The sequence below is a fragment of the Saccopteryx bilineata genome, chromosome 6 (assembly GCF_036850765.1).
Source record: "Saccopteryx bilineata isolate mSacBil1 chromosome 6, mSacBil1_pri_phased_curated, whole genome shotgun sequence".
Lineage (NCBI taxonomy): Eukaryota > Metazoa > Chordata > Mammalia > Chiroptera > Emballonuridae > Saccopteryx > Saccopteryx bilineata.
The window spans coordinates 7,531,518-7,555,718 of record NC_089495.1 but is presented as its reverse complement, the minus strand read 5'-3'; the positions used below and the strand labels follow the sequence as shown (position 1 = coordinate 7,555,718).

Genomic DNA, 24,201 nt, shown 5'->3' with positions numbered 1-24,201 from the left:
GGGGAAGAGAGAGACAGAGAGGAAGGAGAGGGGGGAGGAGTGAAGAAGCAGATGGACGCTTCTCCTGTGTGCCCTGGCCAGGAATCGAACCCGGGACTTCTACACGCTAGGCTGACGCTCTACCACTGAGCCAACCGGCCAGGGCCTACTGTATCTTATATACTATATTCAGTAACACCTTGAAGTGTTTAACTACTTTTTCTTTTTCTTTCTGTCCCTGGGTGAGAGGAGGGGAGATAGTAAGGCAGACTCCCACATGCGCCCTGACCAGGATCCACCCACCTGGCAACCCCGTCTGGGACTGATACTCCAGTAACAGCCTATTTTTTTAGTCCTGAGGCTGATGCTCTCGGATCAACCGAGCTGTCCTCAGCACCCGGGGCCACTCTCAAACCAGTTGAGCCACTGGCTGTGGGAGGGCCAGAGGGAAAAAAGGGGGAGAGAGTAGGAAAGGGAAGCAGATGGTCACTTCTCCTGTGTGCCCTGATCAGGGAATCGAAACCTGGGATGTCCATATGCTGGGCTGACAGTCCACTGAACCACCAGCCAGGGCCCACTTTTTCTATAATTATACATGTGCTTTTAGGGGGCTAACAGTTAAGCTTCAGAAATGTCATTAATTTTTAAACCCTCAGACATTATGGACAAATAAATGATCTTTTACTAAACAAACAGCTGGCTGGATATACAGATAAAAAGTAAATTATCCGTTTACCATAGATAATAATGATTCTTTAGGTAACAACACTCTGTTCTTTATTTTTCAAAAACGTTTTCCAGAGAGATCTAGATGAATTGTTAAAATTCTGTTTCATTATTCTCACACGACAGAAATTTGACTAGTCTGTTTCAAGGGTCTAAAAGCAGCATCTAATATAGAACTATCATTAACTGATTCTTTTTAAAACTTACTTCCTACTGATTTGGCTTTTATGAAAACTGTCCAGGAAATAATTACACAAAATGAAAAGGTATCTTTGGATTCATGTTAAAAATATAACTTAGTCATAGATTATTTGAGTCTGGATAAAATTCCTACTGGAGATTTTTTTTTCTCTGGAAACTAAAATATATTGTATATGTATCTCTCCACCTGGCTTACATCCTAACCTCTCTGATCATCTCACAACTTCGTCCTGTTAACACCATTCTCTTTCCTCCAGCTTTAACCTCTTCCTCTCTACCAGTGTTTTTCTCTCAACATATAAATAAGTTCACATCTCCCAGCTGAAGAACAAGAAAAGAACCAACAAAACCCAGTCCTTGTGCTCACATCTTCCTCTATGAGTCTAGCATCTCCCCCTTCACTCCAAACTAAGCTCTTTTAATAAGTACACCAACTTTTGCTTCTAGTTCTTCCCAAGTCCCTCCTTCCTCGGTCCCTGTACCTGACTTGCATCCTTATCACTCTGCTGAAAGTGCACTTCCTAATCAACAGGAGTCACAAAAGTATGTTGCGTGTGAATTCAATATGCCAGAAACAGCAAGGAGGCTGTGAGCTGATGTCGGTCACACACTCAACAAGTACCTCTTCCGTGCCGACCACGTACCAGACACTGTGTTCCATGTGCTCGGTTACATCAGTGAAAGAGACACACCTTCCTCCTAAGAGACTACATTCTCACAGGGGAAAAAGGTGTTAGACATTATGTATAACATGTAGATGATGAGCTGCTATTTGGAAGTGATCCATGGTAGGAAGAAAAGAAAAAAACAAAGCAAGCTATGGACGACTGGGGGCAAGAATGGGGAGGAGGGGATACAGCAGCAATCTCAAACCACAGGGCCAGGGTGGGCCTCGCTGAGGGGCTGACATGAGCCAAGAGCCCTGAGGTCTGTCTGGGGAGAGGGTTACTACAGTACAGGTCTAAATGTCCCATGTTGGGCCCTTAACAGTATTTAAAAATATAGACATCAAAACCAGGAAAAGACAACACAAAGAAAGAAAATTATAGGCCAATATCTCTGATGAATATAGATGCTAAAATCTTCAACAAAATATTAGCAAACCGGATCCAACAATATATGGAAAAAATCATACACCATGATCAAGTGGGATTTATTCTGGGGAGGCAAGGATGGTACAATATTCGTAAATCAATCAATGTGATTCATCACATAAACAAAAAGAAGGGGAAAAACCATATGATAATTTCAATAGATGCAGAAAAAGCATTTGATAAAATCCAGCACCCATTCATGATCGAAACTCTCAGCAAAGTGGGAATACAGGGAACATACCTCAACATGATAAAAGCCATCTATGAGAAACCCACAGCAAACATCATACTCAATGGGCAAAAATTAAAAGCAATAAGATCAGGAACAAGGCAGGGGTGCCCCCTTTCACCACTCTTATTTAACATAGTCCTGGAAGTCCTAGCCACAGCAATCAGACAAGAAGAAGAAATAAAAGGCATTCAAGTTGGAAAAAAAGAAGTAAAACTATCATTATTTGCAGATGATATGATATTGTATATAGAAAACCCTAAAGTCTCAGTCAAAAAGCTACTGGACCTGATAAATGAATTCAGCAAAGTGGCAGGATATAAAATCAATACTCAGAAATCAGAGGCATTTTTATACACCAACAATGAACAGTCAGAAAGAGAAATTAAGGAAACAATCCCCTTAACAATTACAACCAAAAAAATAAAGTACCTAGGAATAAACTTAACAAAGGAGACTAAAGACTTGTACTTGGAAAATTACAAAGCATTGATAAAAGAAATCAAGGAAGATACAAACAAGTGGAAGCATATACCGTGCTCATGGTTAGGAAGAATAAACATCATTAAAATGTCTATATTACCCAAAGCAATCTATAAATCCAATGCAATACCAATTAAAATACCAATGACATACTTCAAAGATATAGAACACATATTCCAAAAATTAATATGGAACCAAAAGAGAACACGAATAGCCTCAGCAATCTTAAAAAAGAAGAATAAAGTGGGAGGTATCACACTTCCTGATATCAAGTTATACTACAAGGCCATTGTACTCAAAACAGCCTGGTACTGGCATAAGAACAGGCATATAGATCAATGGAACAGAACTGAGAACCCAGAAATAAACCCACAGTTCTATGGACAACTGATATTTGACAAAGGAGGCAAGGAAATACAATGGAGTAAAGACAGCCTCTTTAACAAATGGTGTTGGGAAAATTGGACAGCTACCTGCAAAAAAAATGAAACTAGATCACCAGCTTACACCACTCACAAAAATAAACTCAAAATGGATAAAAGACTTAAATGTAGGCCGTGAAACCATACGCATCTTAGAAGAAAACATAGGCAGTAAGCTCTCCGACATCTCTCGGAGCAATATATTTGCCGATTTATCTCCATGGGGAAGTGAAATAAAAGACAGGATAAACAAATGGGACTATATCAAACTAAAAAGCTTTTGCACAGCTAAAGACAAGAACAGAATAAAAAGACAAACTACACAATGAGAGAACATATTTGACAATACGTCTGATAAAGAGTTAATAACCAAAATTTATAAAGAACTCGTAAATCTCAACACCAGGAAGACAAACAATCCAATCCAAAAATGGGCAAAAGAGATGAGTAGACATTTCTCCAAAAAGGACATACAGATGGCCAATAGGCATATGAAAAAATGCTCAACATCACTAATCATTAGAGAAATGCAAATTAAAACCACAATGAGATATCACCTCACACCAGTCAGAATGGCGCTCATCAACAAAACAACACAGAATAAGTGCTGGCGAGGATGTGGAGAAAAGGGAACCCTCCTGCACTGCTGGTGGGAATGCAGACTGGTGCAGCCTCTGTGGAAAACAGTATGGAGATTCCTCAAAAAACTGAAAATTGAACTGCCTTTTGACCCAGCTATCTCACTTTTAGGAATATACCCCAAGGACACCATAGAACGGCTCTAAAAGGAGAAATGCACCCCCATGTTTGTGGCAGCATTGTTCACAATAGTGAAGATCTGGAAACAGCCCAAGTGTCCGTCAGAGGACAAGTGGATTAAAAAGCTTTGGTACATATATACTATGGAGTACTACTCATCCATAAGAAATGATGACATCGGATCATTTACAATAACATGGATGGACCTTGATAACATTATATGGAGGGAAATAAGTAAATCAGAAAAAAAACTAAGAACTATATGAATCCATACATAGAAGGGACATAAAAATGAGACTCAGAGACATGAACAAGAATGTGATGGCAACAGGGGTGGGGGGTGGGGGGAGGCGGGATGGGGTGAAGAAGGAGAGAGGGGTTGGGGGAGGGGAGGGGCACAAAGAAAACCAGATAGAAGGTGACAGAAGACAATTTGACTTTGGGGGAGGGGTATACAGCACAATCAAATGTCAAAATAACCTAGAGATGTTTTCTCTCAACATATATACTCTGATTTATCAATGTTACTGCATTAAATTTAATAAATAAATTTAAAAAATATATAGACATCATTTAAAAAATACAACCTACTTTAACAGCCGGGTGGAGGCCGCTGTCAAAGAGAGCCTCGTTTTTGATGATGTTGCCCACCCCGGGCAACACCCTCTGGTCCATTAACACGTCGCAGAGCATCCGCCCCGCCTGCCTCTTCACCTCCCTCTCCGCTCTTGAGAAACTGAACTTCGGTGAACACACATCTAATTCTTCCATCGTTCTTATTCTCTGTCGGCTTTCTGTTGAGTCCCTAATGGGAAGGAACATAAGACACATTCGTCATGAGCCTGGTTACAACTTCACAAAGTGTCGTTTACACTGAGCGTTGATGGAAATACAAAGCCTTTCAATTTAATCAGGGTCTAAGCTCTATAACCAAACAGTGAAGACCTTAACAAACCATGGGACTGGACGCCTCTTTTCAAATGAGGCTTTATCAGTTATTAAACCAATTCTTTCCAATTTCATTTACTGATTTCCACATGTCACACCCCCCCACCCCAAACTGGAGCTCCAACCCTTCGGAGTTTTGTAGCTGAAGGCCTTTCGGTTTATTTCTCACCTGAGTTCCACCGATGAGTCGAAGAAACAGATCAGATCTTGGCGGAGCTGCACTTCCAACACGGGCGAAACTCGACTTTTACCTTTATGCTCAAGTGGGTTAATCAGGATGGAGCCTTTCATTCCAAAATGAATCCTGAAACAAAGCCCAAGCCGTTCTTGAGCGGAGAAAGGGTACCACGCCTCACCACTTCGACTCCTTCCTTTCATTTCGGGGGGTGATAAGTGACCAGATGTTAGGCAGGACGGGCGCTTTGAAAGGGCAAACGACGCGGCAGATGTTAACACAGTCTTCCGGTATGGCTTCGTACCCGCTAACACTAGGAGACGTGACGATCAGTTTTTCAATCTACAGACAAAACAAAGTCTCAAAGAAAGAGGAAGGCCCCGAAAGAAGCCCAAGAACCCAGACCCAGCTCTCCCCTGCTGTCGGATAGGAAATCCTTTATTCACGGAACAGGGCGGCTTCTCTGATGTTCCCCCCAGAACCAAAGGCTGGGACAGGATGAGGCCGAGGCTAAGCTGCCCTCTGGTCTGCGAGTTTATACGTTCTACAAAGCCGCCCACATTCCAAGTCCCTCCTTCTCGCCACAACGGGCTGGGAATGTTTACCCGCTCTGAAGTGGCATCTGCAGGTCGGAGACACTTTTACCTGTTTTCATCCCCACTGCTTTGGGACACACAATAAAATGCTGTTTTGCAAAATCATTCCGTAAAAAAAAAATAAGTAAAAGAAACAGACAAGTCAGAACGATATCGTCCTCAATTCTTCTAGTTTTCTCCTACGGCTCACTTGAAAGCCGCAATGTGGCAATGAAAAATTCATCACCTTTCAGTTTTTATAGGATTGATTAGCACGTCCAGTAACAAAGAAAAAGGAAACAAAACAAAACAAAAAAAAACCCAGGAAAGTGGTTCTGAGAGACCTCTGATAATGAAGATCAAACGTGAGTCTCGAGATGAAAAACCGTGCCCCGCCTCTCAAACCCTTCTCCTCGTGGCTGCGTGGAGTTCATACATACGGCTTTTTTTGGCAGCAAATGTTACTGCTCTGCGTTTCTCATTCCAAAGCGCTGTTATAGGATTGTACAAGGTTAACCAGCCTAACTTTAAAAATGTGGGTTTTAAACTCTCTGTGGCCAACGATCACTCAGGAACGCATTTGCACCTGCCCAGAGTTCTTGATGGGAAAGACAAGTGCCCGAGCATCCTCTATAATTTAGTGTGTGGAGGCCCAACCCGGCGAGAGGTGCACACCGTCCTGCTCAGGGGCCAGCGCATTTAAAGCCTCTTCCGCTGCAGGCTCATAAAGTGAATTGTAAATCACTCTCTGTAATGACACTGCACCCACATTAAAAAAAACAACAACCCTCAAAGGTTAAGACCCAATTCAAATGCAGGAGTAGCCCCAGTAAGAACCCCAAATCACATCAGTATGCCTCTTTAGGTCTTCAAGCCAATGTAGGGGAAAATACACGTAGTATAACCATTTTTATTATTCGGTATTTATTAAATAGCTACATGTTGTGATCCCTGAGCCCCAAGAAACCAACAATTTTGGCGTGTTTATTGTTAAGTACCCTTTAGCATAAACTGACAAAAAGCTGATACCATGAGAAATTCCGAGGCACAGGGAGCCGCTGGGCAGCCGGAGCAGCGGCCGCACTGGGTCTTACAGAGCAGGACACTGGCTCGTGTTCCATCCACACTGGAGAGCTCCACCTGCTTCTCGAGGCCCCTCATTAGGATAACCTAGCATAGGACAGCTCTATCGGAACCTTACTCCCATCTGCTTGCTCCTCTCCAGCTTCCCCGGCGCCGCAGCCCAAGTGGCACCAGAGAGGGATCATCCATATGGAGTCTGCCCGACCACGGTGAGTGTGAGGCCCAGTCTGCAGGGGTCTCTGTCCCCTCCCGAGGCCCCGTAGGCTCAGGAATGGAACCCTGAGTCACACTGGGCCCATCGGTATCCAAGTTGGGTTCATCTGAGCTCTCCTGATGAATTTACGGATGGGGGACACAGAGAGATTGCTTCTTCTTCGTTCTGGGAGATCTAACGTGGCAGCTGGCGATGGAAATGTTCCCCACCGTGGACCCGAGAGGCCGCGAGAGGCCTGTCCACAGTGAGGAAGACCGTGGCAGATGTCAACAGTGAGGAAGACCGTGGCAGATGTCAACAGTGAGGAAGACCGTGGCAGATGTAACAGGGCCCAGAGTCCAGGATCGGAGTCCTTGCAGCGCGCAGTCTGCTCCCAGCTCTCCCTGAAGCCTGCCTGCGTCATCTGCAGGGAACCTACGACACCCCACATGCTGGTCACAAGTAATGACCGAACTTCTCTGAGCTGGGTCTCTGCCCCTGGCAACCTCAGCTCTCATATAAAACTTATGTCCAAACTAAAAACTGAAGTGATATTAAGAAACTCCCTCTAGTCGGAAATAACTTCCTAAAGCAAATCAATAAATCATATCATGATTTGACATTTGTATACAATGCAAAATAATCACCACCATAAGTTAGTTAACGTCCTTTACCTTACATATGTTACAGAAAGAAGTTGTTTTCCTGTGATGAAAACTTTTATGACCCACTCACTTAGCAACTTGCAACTACGCAATGCAGCATGCCTAACTATGGTCACCAGGTTGTACATTCCATCCCTGGGACTTCTTTATTTTATAACTGGAAGTTTGTACCTTTTGATAATAGTCAGCTTCCCTAACTGCAAGTGACAGAGACCCAACTCAAAAAAAATTTACACAGTAAGGAATATTTAGTAGCTCATGGACCCCTCGGGAGGGTTGAAGAATCCAACCGCGGGGAAGACAGGGCTCTCGCGGGATCTCAGGAACAGTCGCAACAAGGGACTAAAATGCCCTGGGGTTCTCTCTGCTTCCTGAAGGCTGGTTTTATTCCAGCCCTCACACAGCCTTCCCTGACAAGCCTAGTATCCTGGCCACCTCCCAGTTCCAGGGCTCACACCCCCAGCTTCCTACCTCAGAGAGAGTCCAACCCTGCTCAGTGCCAGATCGGAAGGTCTCAGGGAAATCTCAGACTGTCCCAATGGACTGTGGTTGAGAGAGGAAGTTAGTAAGACTAGGTTATTCAACTGGAACCCTGTGGTTACTATAGCCAAACAATCAGTTTCTGGAACAGATGTCCCCAAAAGACGAGCAGGCATGTTGGGCAGACTATAGCAAGTAATTTTACTAATTTTACTAATGTAAAATACAGAATTTAGTCGCAATCTTTATTCAGTTAGAATTCTTTCTTGTCTAACATGCTATGTGACATTACAAAAACTATGTCTAAATAGTAAAACGCTATTGCAAGCAACATCTGATGGATTCCGTGAAGGCCTTTTAGCACACTAAAGAGAACTGTCACATTCTCTCTTGTACCTCTGTCTAGAGGATCATGTCACTTAAACCACAATAAATTACAAAACCAATCATGTGTAAGACTTCTCTAAAATGGCAAAATGCCTGTAAAATATTTTAGATATTGTTTCTGAGTAGGCACGATAATTGCAAACAATCGGAGTCGCAGACATCACAAACAGGAAATGGCAGTGAGTGTTTTGGAAAAACAGTCATTAAAAAAGTATATCTTTTAAATGGGAGTGCAAGATGTAACAGCTGCGCTCATGTTGATTGCAAACAGCAGCACGTAGGGTGGGTGTGTCCGGGTGAACAGCCTACAGAGACGTATGCACGCCTCACACCAGCACTATATTCATCCACAGGTCAGAGAGATTGCACTTGGGAGTGGGCTGGTGCATATGTATAACTATTCCTGTTTGTCCTCTATTTCTGGTTTGCTCCCATGACCATTTGTTACATAAGAAACAAAGAAAAATTATTTTGTTTGCAGATGAAGAGCTTCTGCAAAGTGTTCAGAGGCATTGGTATTGATCACACACACAGCTGCTCACCTGAAACAAGTGCCCATCGGATAACTTGTGGTGTTCTGTGGTGCTGTTTGTTACAAGCCCTCCAGCAGCATGATACAAGTTAGAGAGATCGCCACTCTGATTCGTATCTCTCTGAAGTGCGGCTACTGAGGTGACAGTCCCTTACAGACGGCTGTGCCCATATTCTAGCTTCACAACAGGTGGACCCCAGGAAGATTCATGGCCTGCCCTGTAACAAGCACCCAAATCCAGGGCCAAGGTTACTCGTGCAAGGCTGCACCTTCAGGGAAGACGGTAAGCCACCGTTCAGCACTTCCCGGCTAGAAGCTCTCTGAATTGCAGGCCAGTCCGGCGAGTAGAAGACAGAGGTCAGACGTGAAGAGTGCATTTCTGTCTCCTGCTCACAGACCTGCAGGCTCACACGGCGAGCACATTCCCGTGATGGAGTCGTCCATTCTCCTCAGAAGCATGGGGTGGGCGGGCCTTGTTTTCTAACTTCGACTGTGAAAGAGGCTGCAGTTGATCTTAGGATGCTCAGTTCCTCGTCCAACAGCTGACCTTGACTTGCTGTATCAGACAGTCGTGCAGGCTGCAGGGAACAGAGAGGAGGCAGCCGCTGCACCTGTCCCCAGCGTACCCCGGGATACGCCCTCTCCAGGGAGGGTGCCAGGCGCTTAGTATGAAGAGGCAATTGCCCTTGCTGCTTCCTGACAGTCCTGTCCTGATGAATGACTCCCCCCCTTATCAGTCTGGTGGGGAACCCGTGATAAAATCCTGCCTCTCAACTCCCCCAGAAATAAATCTGCACCTAACACCAGGGACTCGGTAACATATCAAAGTTCTCCACTGTTCCCGCGTGGATTCCACTGTGTCCTACTCTGCCCAGAGCCGCTAGTTTGCAGGTGCCGCCGCCACCCCCAATCAGGCAGCCTGCGCTGGAGCAGCTCCCCGGACCGAGACGCGTGTGCTGATGCCACCAACGCCCCCCCCCCCCCAGAAAGTGACAGTGTTGTCCAAGGGCAGCGGCTGCTGACAATGAAGAACTCCACCAAGGACGAGCAGTGACACAAACGCCAAAGTCCTCTAAGTGTGCGGCAATGAGACGCAGTAAGTGACAGGCATATCATCTCTGGTTATCTTATAAAGCAGTCCCACGTCCTCTCTCTGTGACCATTATTCACCTTCTGAGAGAGGCGTGGGGTCCGGCCACAGGACTCTGAAGAAGAGAGAAACTGTTAACTGCCTTGAAGGAACATTGCAAGCATTCAAGGAAGTCGTGCCGGTCTTTACACTTCGCAGTGGCTGAGGCTAGACTCGGAGAAGACCGAGATGTGACAGGCGTCTTCATCCATGAACGATGGGCCTTCTCCATCGTCCTGCGAAAATGAGCAGGTGAACCTGCTCTGGCAGTTACATACACACCAACATTTTTGTCATAAGGTCCTAGGTTGCATGGCCTTCTTGGCCAACAAATTAGCAGAGCACATCCATAAGCACCGTGGACCAATGGGGAGCCAGTGACTTCTGCGGAGTTTTCAAATTCTATACATGAGTTTCCAACTCCGCCCAAGGCTTCCGGGAAAGCAAGAAGTCAGAAAAATATAAAAACTTAGAGATACATTTAAAAACCAAGCTAGGAGAGGTCATCAATATTGAGAAATTGATGTCGCTCGTGCAATAAACGGTGGGTGGAAATGGGGGGGGGGGCAGAGCCGTGGAGAGCGCTTGGGGAGGGGTGCAGCCGAGCTGCGCTGAGCTCCTATCTCTGGGGGAACCCTTCGAGCCCATCCATTTTTTAGAAAGAGACATAAATTGACTAGCCCTCCAAGTAATGATGACATCACAATTTATCCTTCTTCTGCTTATTGCCTTCCGTGATAGCATCTCAACCTCTTACATTAGAGCACTCTTAAAAATGGGAGTACTTTCCACATGATTAAATGTGACACCCGGCAAACTGCGAGAAAGGCGTTCTTCTGCTCATCTTGACACGCGGCGATAAGACGCAGCGGACAGGTTTATCTTACCGTAAAGCGTGCGGCCCGAAGTACAGGAAGAGCTCCTTCCCCAGCGTCTCCACGCCGCTGAACACCTGTCCGTTCAACAGTCTGGCGGAAGGCCGGCCGGGGCCTTCGCCGGTGTCCAGTGCGGCAGCCTGGTGGGAAATGCAGACACACCAGTCAACACTCACCCACACTCTCAGCAAGACGCTGGGCTACTTCCAAGTGCAGCTCTATTCCTTTCTGTCCAGGGGTGCCCACGGGAACAGTGATCTCCACCAGGTCAATGGACTCAGCCGTGCATATCCGTTCTGTCGAATTACTATGCAGTCATTTTTAAAAAAGCCAAAACATTCAGTGAAAAAAAAAGTAATCAGGACACGATCAGAATGAGCTCCTTCCAGGACCACATAGCTCTGCATTTACCATATTTTTCGCTCCATAAGATGCACATTTTCCCCCCAAAAGTGGAAGGTAAAATGCCCATGCGTCTTATGGAGCAAAAAAATACGGTATTTTATTAAATAATTTAACACACCATTTGGTTCAGAATATTTTTTTTTCTTATTTTTCTCCTGAAAACCCTAGGTGTGTCTTATGGTCAGGTGCATCTTATGGAGCAAAAAATGCAGTATAAAAAGGACACATAGGAAAACAATGTGACGGCCTTAAAACTAACGGCAAACAGTCTTCCATTTTCAGAAGGACAGCCAGGTTTCCTGGAACAACACTCAGATCAAAGCAGCTGAAAATGGCAGACACACTGTGGTAACAAACTGTTCTGACCTGCAATGGTGAATGTGTGAGCCCGTAAGAAATAAGAAGAGGTCGCCCACAAGTTCAACGTGGGACAGAATGCCCAGGGGAAGCAACACCCGGCAGCCAGTGCCCCTCAGAGAGGCACTGACCGGCCTAAGCATGAGAGCTTCAGATTTCCTGGTCTGCTGGGGTGCAGGACAAAGGCCGGGCCCCTGGGTGGAGGACCCTAACATGAGGCCCGCTCCTCTCGCCCTCCCCAACAATGTGAATAATAAAGGAAAATGAAACCCAGCACCACTTCCCTCAGCCCTCATTACCATGACCCCAAAGCACACATTGTTAGGATTGTAATCCATGCCCTGAGCTCTGTAAAGAAGGCCACAGACATTAGAAGCATCCGGCACACATCCTTCCATGGGTGATGGGCAGGGATGGGCTGGCTTTAGAATCTGCTAATGTTCTTCTCCTCAAACTGAGTACTGTGTACACAGGTGTTATTTTTTATTCTTGAGATATATTTTGTAAATAGAAATGTAATAAAAAATTTTAAATGATTACAAATGCATAATTATTATATTAGACACAACAGATAAGAGCCACACATATTTCCAACTTATCTCAGAAGGATCAAAGGATTCTCAGAATGTCCAGGGTGCAATCTTGGTGGAGGTGTCAGGAGGGTGACTGTCAAGCAGTTTCGGATACAGTCCAGGAGCAAGTCACAGCTTTCCCTCCATATACGGCAGGATGATACTATTCAGTGATTCTCAACCTTGTGGTTTAGACACCTGCCATAACTAAATACTCAGGATAATGTATCCACTCTATTATTCTTTAGTTTACTAAGTTGGCCCTTGTTTAAAAACAACAACACACACAACTATAATATTCAGTTCAAAAGGAGAAAGGGATAACCCTCATATATTCATGTGTTGAAGCCCTAGTCCCCATGTAACTGTCTTTGAAACAGAGCCTTGAAGAGGTAATTAAGGTTTAATGAGGTCATAGGTGGGGCCCTGATCCAACACGATTAGTGTCCTTTTAAGAAGAGACACCAGAAAACTATCTTCCTCCTGTATGCTCCGAGGAAAGTCCATGAGCAAAGAAAGTGGACTTCTGCAAACCAGAAAGAGAGCTCTCACCAGAAACCCAATGGGCTGGAACCGTGTTCCTGGACTTCTAACTTCCAGAACTGTGAGAAAATGAATGTGTGGTTAAATCCCCCAGTCTTTGGTATTTTGTTATGGGAGCCCATGCAGATGAAGACAAAAAATAAACACTGTTCTGCCACTAAATCCATTGACAGTTGTAACGGTGCCAGTCAGTGCTAGAACTTCCCGACGGCCCGAAGTTCAGGCTGGCAGGCTTGTGACCCTCCTGTCCACACTCAGAGCTGGGAAACCCTTCACAGGCTCACAGTGACCAGTGACCAAATGGGCAGGAGAGCCTACAAGCGGCAGCCCTCCTGAGCTTCACACACAACACAAAGAGCAGGGTGGGGGACCCCGGCATCAGGAACTGTGGACGCCCCACGCTGGCCGGATACCTGCCTCTGACTTCTCTCACCCTCCCCGGAGGGTGAGAGGGCCTCTGGCTGATTGTCATGCCCTGGCTTAGCACAGCTGAGTCCTCAGTGAGGGGACAGGGAAGGGGGTGACGGTGGCCTTGTTTTCATAAAGGAACCTGTCAGAGCCCTGAATTGAGAAGCACCAAGCATCCTGATGTTTTCCTGCCTAACAAAAGAGTTCACCCTGCCATGTACATACACTTCGGGCCAAGTGCAGATTAAGAGAGGAAGTGTCAATGTGGGTTTCCATGACAACCAACTAGTTGGTAAAAAGTTCCTACAAACTAGCCAGGACATTTCTAAAACGATACACAGAGCAGGTATTGATCTGCTGTAAATCAACTTTGCTTCAACATAGGTTAGCTTTTATATTTTTAGGAGCTCAAATATAAGGTTTTTGTGACATTTTAAACCTTCATTTCTGAATTAGTGGCTCAATGCCTGTTCCCCACCACTCCGATGTCAACAGCCTCTTCTCTCCCGGGAGCCGCTGTTCCTATCCTCTGACGTCCTCGGGCTTCTCTGTTCGGGTCCCCAGCTCCCACTCCATACACACAGCCCCAGACGTCAACGCTGCTGTCTCTGCTTCTCTGTTGGGCAGCTATTTGCTACCACGGTCATTCCAGTGGCTCTTAATCTCCCCTAAAATGTTAAAGTTCCCAAGTTAAATCTAAAACTCAACAGCCTCCCAGGATGCTGGGACAGGCCGCCGTGTGCAGTCTGCCCCACAGCTCCATGCCCTCCTGCACCTGGGACAGTCCCTTCCTGGGCGACAAGAGAGCCCTCCCAGCCTGCGCTGGGCTGACCGCCTGGCGGGCGGGGTATCTCTCTGTTCCAGGCTTGACGTCTATTCCTGCCTCCTGTCTAAGCACCTCCTTGTCAATAGTCCCCGGGGAAGGGAGCGGGGTCCTCCCACCTCAGCACAAAGCCGGGCACGTGCAGTCACGGTGCCCGCGTCACTGCGGGTCGGAACCCTGGGGATCTCCGCCTGGCCAGGGCCGGGGCTGGGGCCTGTGCACGCGCGCTCCTTCCGCTGTAAGTGAACACTCGCCCACGTGACCCTGGTGCGCGTGTGGTCTCTCCTCGGCACCGTGACGCGGAGCTCCGGCTTCTTCCAGGGCCACTTACCTGCCTTTCACCCGTGTTATGCCATGTAACACTCACGTCACACTCCGTGATCTTGGGCACAGCCTGACCGCCCAGGGAACAGAGACACGCAGGATCCGATGGGCCGGTTTAGAACCTCTGCCGGCAGCTGCGGCCCACGGGTTCTCTCTGCGGCCCTCCAGCCCGTCACCGGCTGTGCTGCCGCGGGAAACCCAAACCACGTGGCAGCTGCTTCCCCGCACCCCTCCCTGCTCCCTGCCCCAGACCGCCTTCCCTCTACTTAACCCTGATGTTCCTTACACGGGCTCCTGGCCAAGGGACAGACAAGGTAATCTCGAGAGAGATGGTGCTGTCACAACGCCTAGCAAGACGGAAAACGAGTCCCAGTTGTCCCATGTGAAGTCTGCTCACATTGCTAAATGAACAGCTTTGACAAGAACTTACACAGTTTAGTGGAAAACTCTCACCATCAGCAGCGACCATTGTTCACGCCATTCACTTAACTGTGTCTACAACTTGGACATTCTGACGACAAAGGGGCTACGTGCCACCCCGGAGAGACGCCCCCGCTCTGTTAAAGATGCACCATTCAGCCCTGGCCGGTTGGCTCAGCGGTAGAGTGTCGGCCTGGCGTGCGGGAGTCCCGGGTTCGATTCCCAGCCAGGGCACACAGGAGAAGCACCCATCTGCTTCTCCACCCCTCCCCCTCTCCTTCCTCTCTGTCTCTCTCTTCCCCTCCCGCAGCCGAGGCTCCATTGGAGCAAAGATGGCCCGGGCGCTGGGGATGGCTCTGTGGCCTCTGCCTCAGGCGCTAGAGTGGCTCTGGACGCAACAGAGCATAGCCCCCTGGTGGGCGTGCCGGGTGGATCCCAGTCGGGCGCATGCGGGAGTCTGTCTGACTGCCTCCCCGTTTCCAGCTTCAGAAAAATGAAGAAAAAAAAAAAGAAAAATAAAAAAGATGCACCGTTCACAGCTGTCTCACTGCACTCGCTTGCTTTAGAAAAGTCTATCGACCTTCCACTATGTCTGAGGCTTTGTGCTAGACACTGGGGAGGAACCAATGAAAAAACAAACAAAAACCAATGAAAAACCACCTGCCTTCAGAAAGTTTATATTCTTCTCAGGGAGAGAGTAAGCAAGAAAGAGAATAACAGAACATGAGGTGTTTTAAAAAGAAATGAAGTTGAGAGAGATCAGGATTAGGGGAGGTTGTCGCAAGTTGCCATTTTAAACAGGGCTGTTGTCATCTCACTGGGAGAACGGCATTTGAGCGAGTCTTGAAGGAGGTGTGAGTGAGCCACGTCTGGGCAAGAGGAAAGGCGACCAGCACACAGGCCCCCACGCGGAGCGCTCCTGGGGCCCGAGGAGCAGCGGGTGAAATCGGCAAGTTACTACAGACCAAGGGCAGGAGTCCAAGAGCTGGCCTAGGGCATGCTGTTACGATGTTGGGGGGACGAAGAGGGGGACCCAGAAAAAGAGACGGAGAAGGCAGCCAGCAAGGTAGGAGCAAAGCCAAGGAGAGGTGTCTGGAAAGCCAGGGGGAAACGCGGCTCAAGCAAGAGACGTGGCGAGTACCACGCGGGCGTAAGAGGAAGGCGGAGACCCGCCGCTGGGTCCACCACGCGCACGGGTTAGTGACAGGGTTACGGGGACGTGACAGGAGGCAAAAGCCTGTTTGGAGTGGGCTTAAGAGGCCACGGGGGGAGATGAGTCGCGAGGCAGGGCGAATGTGTGATGCCAGGGACACAGAGACATGGGGTGACAGGAAGTGGAGTCAAGAGCGCTTCCATTTGTATTAGGATGGGAAGAGTTTCTACGCTGACGGGAGAGACTCAATAGAGAGGCAAACGTCAACCCCGCGGGACAGAGGACAGCTGGAGCAGTGTCTATACCAGGCAAGAAGGGAGGCCCCAGGGCCACGATGGGGACATGGACAGTCCACGCATAGTATCAGGGAGGAAGGCAGATTCCGTGGGAACAGAAGTGGTAGGCAGAGATGTGGTTGTGCAAATTCTCTTGTGGCTGATTACATTTTCTCAGTAAAGAAGAAATGGACGTCATCAACTAAGAGAAAGGTGGACTTATGACCCTAAATTATCTAAGGTTATATGTAGCATATAACAATATTATTCAGTTTCGCCAGATTCTGACATCGTGTCTCCAGACGCCTCGCTCACAGGTAGAGGCCAATGGCCTCACACAAACAGGGTTATTGGTTCCATCCTAGAGACATCTATGAAAACATGCCATGAAATCTCACCGTATAAAACCGCATCAGGTACCCTTAGTTACTAACTTACATCAGCTAAAAGCGCCTCAGTGCACAGTATTCACCGTAGTGAAAGGAAGGACCCGTTTACATTTGCCTACATAACCTTGCGTTCACTGGAATCGCAACTCTCCCTGATTTTTTATTTTACTCCATTTGTTCTGAAACCCAGATCATTTTGGGGGGAAGTTTCCCCTTCTGTGAGGACTCCTACTCACGGCTCAACAACTGGACTGGACCATTTAAAACTACCCTCTTATCTAAACACCCAAGTCTAATTCAGCAGTATACATCACGGAGTTTTGTTGTAACTGGCTATGGAAACACAACGCGCAAGAGTACAATTTATATCAATTTTATTTTGTGCCACTCATTCTTAAATCAATATATGACACACATTTCAGAAGAGAAGAATCGGAAGAAATAGTAAAAACAGGTAGGAGAAAAAAAAAGGGATTCTTAATGAAAACCTCTACCCTTTCTTGCCCAAATAGTTCAATGTTCTGGGTTCCTAATAACATCTTTTAGGAAGAAATTCAAACCTAGCTCCTCGTGATTTCTCACCCGGGTCTCCCCAGGGGCATTTCTGTGTGCCACCGAGTCCAGGAGGACCCACCTCGGGGCTGTGTAGAACGTGCAGTGGAAGCTTGGGCTCCGTTTGGCCGGCACAGCTGAAACGTCCTCTGTATAAACCATGCTGAGGGGTGGGTTAAAAAAAGAAGTTCTTATATCCAGGATTACTCCCTCAAGACATCAAAATGGTCCTGGACCACCATCTATTTGCTCCCTCGAGCGTCAGAGAGTGTAGGAAGCGGAGCGGATCTACCCATGGGAAGGTTGGCCCCTTGGTCAAAGGAAGTCTCCGAGGTCGGCCCTCCCAAGCTTTCTGGTCACCGGACTGTGTGTGAACAAGACACCGCGCAGCGCGTGCCCTTGTAAATAAACTCCGCTGTGCGGAGCAGGATGAATCCAAAAATACAAAGGGCGAGGTACTCAAAATGCATGAGACCATTAAGTCTCTTCGCACAGCTGTCAGTGAAAAATGCAACGTGTTGTCCTGGCTGACAGAGCCTCAAAGGGAACCGAAAATCAAACCCTTCAAGGTGTAATGTGTGTCTTACATATTTTACCGGTGTTTTCCCCTGTTCTCCATAATTAAAAATAACTCGCAGTATGACATCAAAACAGGCAATGCTGAAACAGCCATGAAATTAAAGACTCCACAAGGTCTGCACAGAGACGTTTACGGGCTGATGAAGGTGACTGTTCCCTTCAACACAGATGTGGGCAGGAGGGTAAGAGGAGGACCCGGCCCAGGCCGAGGGAGCGTCTCTCAAACCCACAAGACCAGACACCGTCAGCATCTGCAGGGCAGCAGAAGCCGTTCGGCCACCAATGCAGGGTGACCTTGGCGTGCACGAGGTTTTTAATACTTGATGAGGTGTCTGGGAATTAAAATGCAGTGTTAGTGCAACCTCTTCCTTGCTCACATGGCGGTGTGGCGCTCTCCGGGACTGGAACTTCCCGCCCGGGCAGCAGGGGAGCTTGGGGCTCCCTATCTGGCACAAGGTTTGCTCCAGCTCTGTCGCAGTACTCACCCTACTGAGGGATGCTCGGTCTGTGACTTGTTTGTCCCTCCTTTGTCTATAATCTCGCTGGGGACAGGAAGGGTGCTGTTTAAAATTCCCGAGAGCCCCAGGCAATGCCCGGAGGTCAGGGAACATTTTGGGGATTAATCCTGTCCCTCCTCCTCTCCCTCCTCAATCTGAGAATGTATGGCTTTAATGCACAGACCTACTGTCTCCCCTCCCCCCTTCCTGCTCTACCATCCCAAGATTTCTTGGCAGAAAACCTCTCCTCTTCCATCTGTTTTATCTGCTTTGAAAATTATTAACACCCCAGTCTCTTATTTTCTAATTATCTGCCATGAAATGTGGTTTAAATAAATGAGGACCAAATTCTCGTGACTACTATCAAAAGCTAGAGGGAACTAAAATAGTATATTTAGCAGAATTTCCCAGAAAGTAAGAAGAACTTTATGGGAAGGTGTAGGAAGGGATTTCAAAAGGGACTGACAGATTTTCAGCAACCCTAGCATGCCCGGGTTTTTCTCCGAGATGTTTACTTGGCATGTACGGGATTGCTTTAAAAACATCGATGTACCCCAATACTTCATTCTGGTTTTGGGAGAAATGACACATAAACAGCCTTTTATTCAGCTGTCTATCACGCTGGCACTAGACCCAAGTCATCTGATTCCCATCACACTATCATTTCTAAAATCATCAGCTCTGGCTAATATACTTGGGACAAAATCAAATTTTCAATTCCTGACTGACCATCTCAAGTGACCTGCTTAAATTTCTGTCTTTTTTTAAAAACTCTATTTTAGAGGGACATTCTGCTCTACCAGGGATGGTTTGCTCCCCTCATTTTGAGAGCTACTGCATATGAAGTAGGCCAGGCTTTTGCATTAAACCTAAGATTTACAAGGTATTTACCGGTCCTACTATAGAAACACCTCTTCGTATAAGCTTCGGCAGCTCAAATTCAAAAAATGATTTCCCATAAACCTGTTGTCTTTGCTATAACTATACACAATAGTCCAATATACTTGACTTTCTCGTGTTGACCCTTATAATCTTGTTACTATATGACTTGAACATTTCATCCTTTTTTTTCCGCCTGAAATAGAGACGAAAATCTCTTCTGCCACAATTTTAAGTATGATTGAGAAGGGTTCACCTTCCCATTTTCCAGCGCCTTAATAATAGGAAATTGTCAAAACGACACAGATCCTCAGAGACAGAGCATGACTTACGGCACTGATAACCATTTATCCCGCCTTTCTGGGAGAGAAAAGGAAGATGAACTCTTCCCAGCAGGCTGCGGCTTTCTGTAGATAAATGTTTCAACTCTAGCGCAGTTACATATTTCCCCACAGAGGAAAAGAATGCCGTGTTTACTTTCATAGTTCCTTCTCCCTTTTCTCCTACATTTGTTTTTATTTCCCAATGCAACACTTTTCTTAATCAGAAGTTACTTATCTCCCTATGTAAAGGAACCATCAAAGAGCCTAATTTTAAAATGATCTCTAAGCCCCAACATAGAGGTCTTTAGGCACATTCATGAAAACCCAGCCTACAATGTTGTAAGGGTAGAACCCTGGGGCACTTAGCTAGAGGCAAACGGCTTTGCGTATCATCTGAGGGCACAAAGGATTACAAACTCTCCAAGAAGGAAGAGGGTTTTAATCAGATGAATGGGTCTAATGAAAAAGCCCTATGCTGAGAGAAAAAGGGAAAAAGACACCAATGACCAGATGTGTCCTTTAGTAGCTAAGAGTTTTAGATGTCTCCTAATCTAACCCTGAGCAAGTAAACCAAGATGTGATTGATCATAAGGCATCTCCAAATAAGGAAGTAACAGAGGGGTTGGAATTCAGAACCGAGAGGATCAGGTGTTCTGTTCTTCCCTTTGTATCTCACTGAACATGTCGGGGTCAGATTAAAGCTCCCATCACCTCTGGGAGATCACCTGCCTCAGTTCCCTCATCCATAAGACTGCCCCTTGTCCTTCTTCCATGATTCTACAGAAGGCTACATTGTTACTAATGACCCTGAGTCATTAAGGGGAAACCATTCACAGTAACTGTTTAAGAAGTTAAGCAAATGTATAATGCATGTTCTATAACACTTTAAAACCTCTTTGCATTTAAAGGAATAAATTTCATTTGGCTAGAAAACATATCTCTGTGGAATTAGCTCATTCCTTCATACAATGGCACAACATAAGCTATTGTTTATTTTTATTTTTTCCATTATGAAGAAGGGGAAGAAAGGAGAAAAACTTATACAATGTGGCTGCCTTATTTCCTTGTGGTAGGAATTTCCATATAACACATATAACAAGGTACACATACTCATCAGGATAAATTCCAAACTGAATGTATTTCTTACTCCCTAAGCATTCTGCACTGTGCAAACCTCTGCTCTTCCCCATCCGGTCAAATGTGTATTTAATGCCTCCTCTGCTCATGACACCATGAAGGGCAGGTACACATAAACGAGCAGCTAGCATATTAAATATAGGTATCAAATCTTCAGGAGTGACACTAGTCAGAGGATCATGTTTCAGATGAAATGAATGCTTCTAAATAAACACTGTTTTCAATCCTGTATTGTGAAATGAGATTGAAAACATATGCAGATTATACACTGATTTCACTAAAATATCGCACCCACCCAACAACTAAAAAGGAAGGATTGAGTCTTCACAGCTTATTAACCAGACACATTCATTTCCATTCCACGATTGCTTCTTACCATAAGGACCCAAGAGCTCCAGCCGAGTTGTATGCAATGTGCATGCACTGTGGCACAATTTTCTGCTGACAAGACAGTGGATCAAACTTAGAGAAATAACAGAGTGCGTACTCGACTAGCAGATGCTGGGGTTCTCTATGGCTACGCTCTCTTCTTCAAAAGCAGAATCAGTTGTCCCAATGAGACAGGCATTAAAGCATGTGCTCTGTGAACTTCATACTGGAGCAAAAAGGACAGAGCAGACACAGTAATCATGGGGTTTTCTTTTTGTTTGTTTTGTTTATTTTGCTACAACGATTATCTGAAGTTTAAGTCATTTACTGTAAATGCCTAATTAATATTTCTTTAACTCTTCTTTATATTGTTTTCGTGTTGACTGCAATGTAAAGGATATAGCACACAGTTATAAACTCATTTTTTTTTTACTTTTTTTTTTCTTTATTCATTTTTTTTAGAGAGGAGAGAGAGAGGGACAGAGAGAGAGAGACAGAGAGACAGAGAGAGAGAGAAGGGGGGAGGAGCTGGAAGCATCAACTCCCATGTATGCCTTGACCAGGCAAGCCCAGGGTTTCGAACCGGCGACCTCAGCATTTCCAGGTCGACTCTTTATCCACTGCGCCACCACAGGTCAGGCTATAAACTCATTTTTAAATGCCATCTTGTGAAAACTAAAGATTCCAAGCCAGTAGCAGGTATATTTAAATTGCTTTAACTCTCTGATATAAATGCCTGGGCACATAAGAACACTGTCACGTGAGGATCACGGCAGAGGCCTGTGCTAACCCACTGTATTTTGATGAAATTTGCTATGAAACCAACAACCTTCTAAAATACAAAAGACGCCTCACGTGTACAAAGATTATTATTTCTTTAGATCAAAGACCCAGAAAGTGAAGCTATAGCAAAAGAGAGTATTAAGTTCATGTGATTTTCAAATTCAGTTTCCATATAACTGGTACAAAATACTTTTATAGATCCAGCAGACTCATGCCAGTGTTTATCTCTTTATGTCCAGGTATGAAACATTACGGCTTTTAATTTAAGGGGGACTTAGTATTGCTTCCAGGTGATGGTAATAACTGCCCAGCCATCACTGGAGCATTTCTCATATTACTGGGCTTCACTCTTTTGTCCATCTGATCATCGGAATGGAAGCTGCTAGAAGAGATTTAGCAGAGCAGGTAAGAGAATCTACTAAATGGATGAAAACTAAAACTGGTGGCAGACACGGACGAAAAACCAAGGTCTCAAGTCTGTAGTTAATAATCAGTACTTCTACTGACCAATGTGGTGTTCCTGCCCTTGAATTAGCCACTTTCCTACTGAAGCTTCTATAATCCAGAGAAGCTATGGTTAAGAGGATGGGTTCTGGCCTGACCAGGTGGTGGCACAGTGGATGGAGCATCTGCCTGGGATGCTGAGGACCCAGGTTTGAAACCCAGAGGTCACCAGCTTGAGTGTGGGCTCACCAGCTTGAGAGTGGGGTCTCCGAATTGAGTGTGAGATCATAGACATGACCCCACAGTGCTGGCTTGAGCCCAAAGGTTCCTGGCTTGAACCCTTCTCCCCTGTCAAGGCACATATGAGAAAGCAATCAATAAACAATTAAGGTGCCCCAACTATGATGCTTCTCATTTCTCTCCCTTCCTGTTTGTCCCTCTCTCTCTTTTTCTCTCAATCTTGAAAAAATTATAAAAGAGTGTGGGCTCTGAAGTGTGAAAGAAGGGAGTTCAAACCCTGGCCAACCCCTTAATTGTCATGTGACCCCAGGCAACTTATCTAAACTCACCCAGGTGCTGAGTGTCCCCTCCGCCATCACACTTCCCTGACCTTCCCATCACTCCTTACAGAACCAGGTTTCTGTCCTTCAGAGAACTTAGCAATTTATATATTTTTATGTTCTTATCGAGTGTATGTCTGTGTAGCTTCCCAACTAATGTATAGACTCCACAAGGGGAAGAATTTGGTTTTTGTTTCCCTGGGGCCTTTAATATTCAAAATTGTATTGAATGAGTAATTTTTTGGTAAGAATATTTTAATGTCCTTAAGAGACCACTCAATACTCATCTATGTGACACCCTGAAAATATTTTGAGAAGCACTCTAAGAGTATTAGGTGCAGACTACTTATGGACAGATAGTCAAAATAAATAAAATACAAAGGCAATTGGAAGAAGATGCACAACTTATTATTTTTCCAAGTTTGAGAAAGTTATTTTCTCAGACATAGAACCTCATTTTGTTCCAGTTGTAAGCATCTGCTAATTTCAAAGCAGGCGGCTTTTGTTTGCAGGGCCCAAGGCTGTGAGGAAGCTTTGCAGGAGAAGCTGAAATTCACGCAGCCAGCGGCACTGCACCCGTCCCTGAAGCACATCGTCTATCCACAGGGTTCTGAAGGCATGATCGCTTAATCAGAATGTTTTTTAGCACAAGTTCTAAACTCACCAAATGAACATCAGACCATCTGCAATAAGTGCCTGCGTGGCAAGAAGCTGAGCTCCAATTTACGTTAACAAGAAATGCATTCACTCTCAAAGAGACTACAGCTGGGTTGCACCGCGCTTCCATTGGATGGCAACCTCAGGTTGAGTGGGACGCACTTCCATTGGATGGCAACCACAGGTTGAGTGGGAAAGGTCAGTGCTAACTTTTCTAGGCGCCGTTTGGGAAGTCTAAGCTCGTGGTGGTGCACTTAGCAACGGGAGCATGCGAGGCAAGCGAGTGGTAGGGAAGTTCAGCGAGGAGACCTTGCAGTAACCCCCTCCTGGGCATCTCCGGCAGCCCAAGCCCTCAGCTGTCCGCCAGCGCGCAGGCGCGGTAACCAGGGCGACGAGATGACACTTTCCCCTGCTGACCCCATAGCAAGCGGTAAGGGCGGCTCACCTGGGGAGGGCCCGCAGCCCCCGAGGCCGCGGGGGGCAGCCCTGTGCCCCGCAGGCTCTGCAGGGCGCTGCCGCGCACGTCCACCACCGCCTGGCCGGGGCGCACGCGCGCCCGGATTTTCTCTCCGTTCAGAGTGCAGCCTGGGCCTTCCACCATCTCCCGAGCCGCCGCCGAGGCCTCTAGAGTCAGGACTCCAACGGGAAAACTGCTGCGCGATGAAACCTCTGAGCGGGGGCTGACTCCGCGGGGAGGAAGTTCAAATCTCCCGCGCGCCGGGCCCCGCCCAGGCCCCGCCCAGGCCCCGCCCCGCCCAGGCTGGTCCCCAGTGGCCCAGGCCCCGCCCAGTCGCTCTCCAGGTCTTGCCCAAAACTT

At 46.4% G+C, this 24,201-nt stretch overlaps 1 protein-coding gene across 1 annotated transcript in view; it reads right to left on the bottom strand.

Moving 5' to 3' along the window:
• NEIL3 (nei like DNA glycosylase 3) overlaps nucleotides 1-23,985 on the bottom strand; it is a 46,270-nt gene extending 22,285 nt beyond the window's left edge. Inside the window, exons 1-4 of the mRNA XM_066237492.1 lie at nucleotides 23,830-23,985; nucleotides 10,948-11,075; nucleotides 5,011-5,145; nucleotides 4,485-4,698 (exon numbers count right to left, since the gene is read on the bottom strand). Coding sequence (XP_066093589.1) covers nucleotides 4,485-4,698; nucleotides 5,011-5,145; nucleotides 10,948-11,075; nucleotides 23,830-23,985 — 633 coding nt within the window. The remainder of the gene's footprint in view (nucleotides 1-4,484; nucleotides 4,699-5,010; nucleotides 5,146-10,947; nucleotides 11,076-23,829) is intronic.
• Nucleotides 23,986-24,201: the final 216 nt, after the last annotated feature.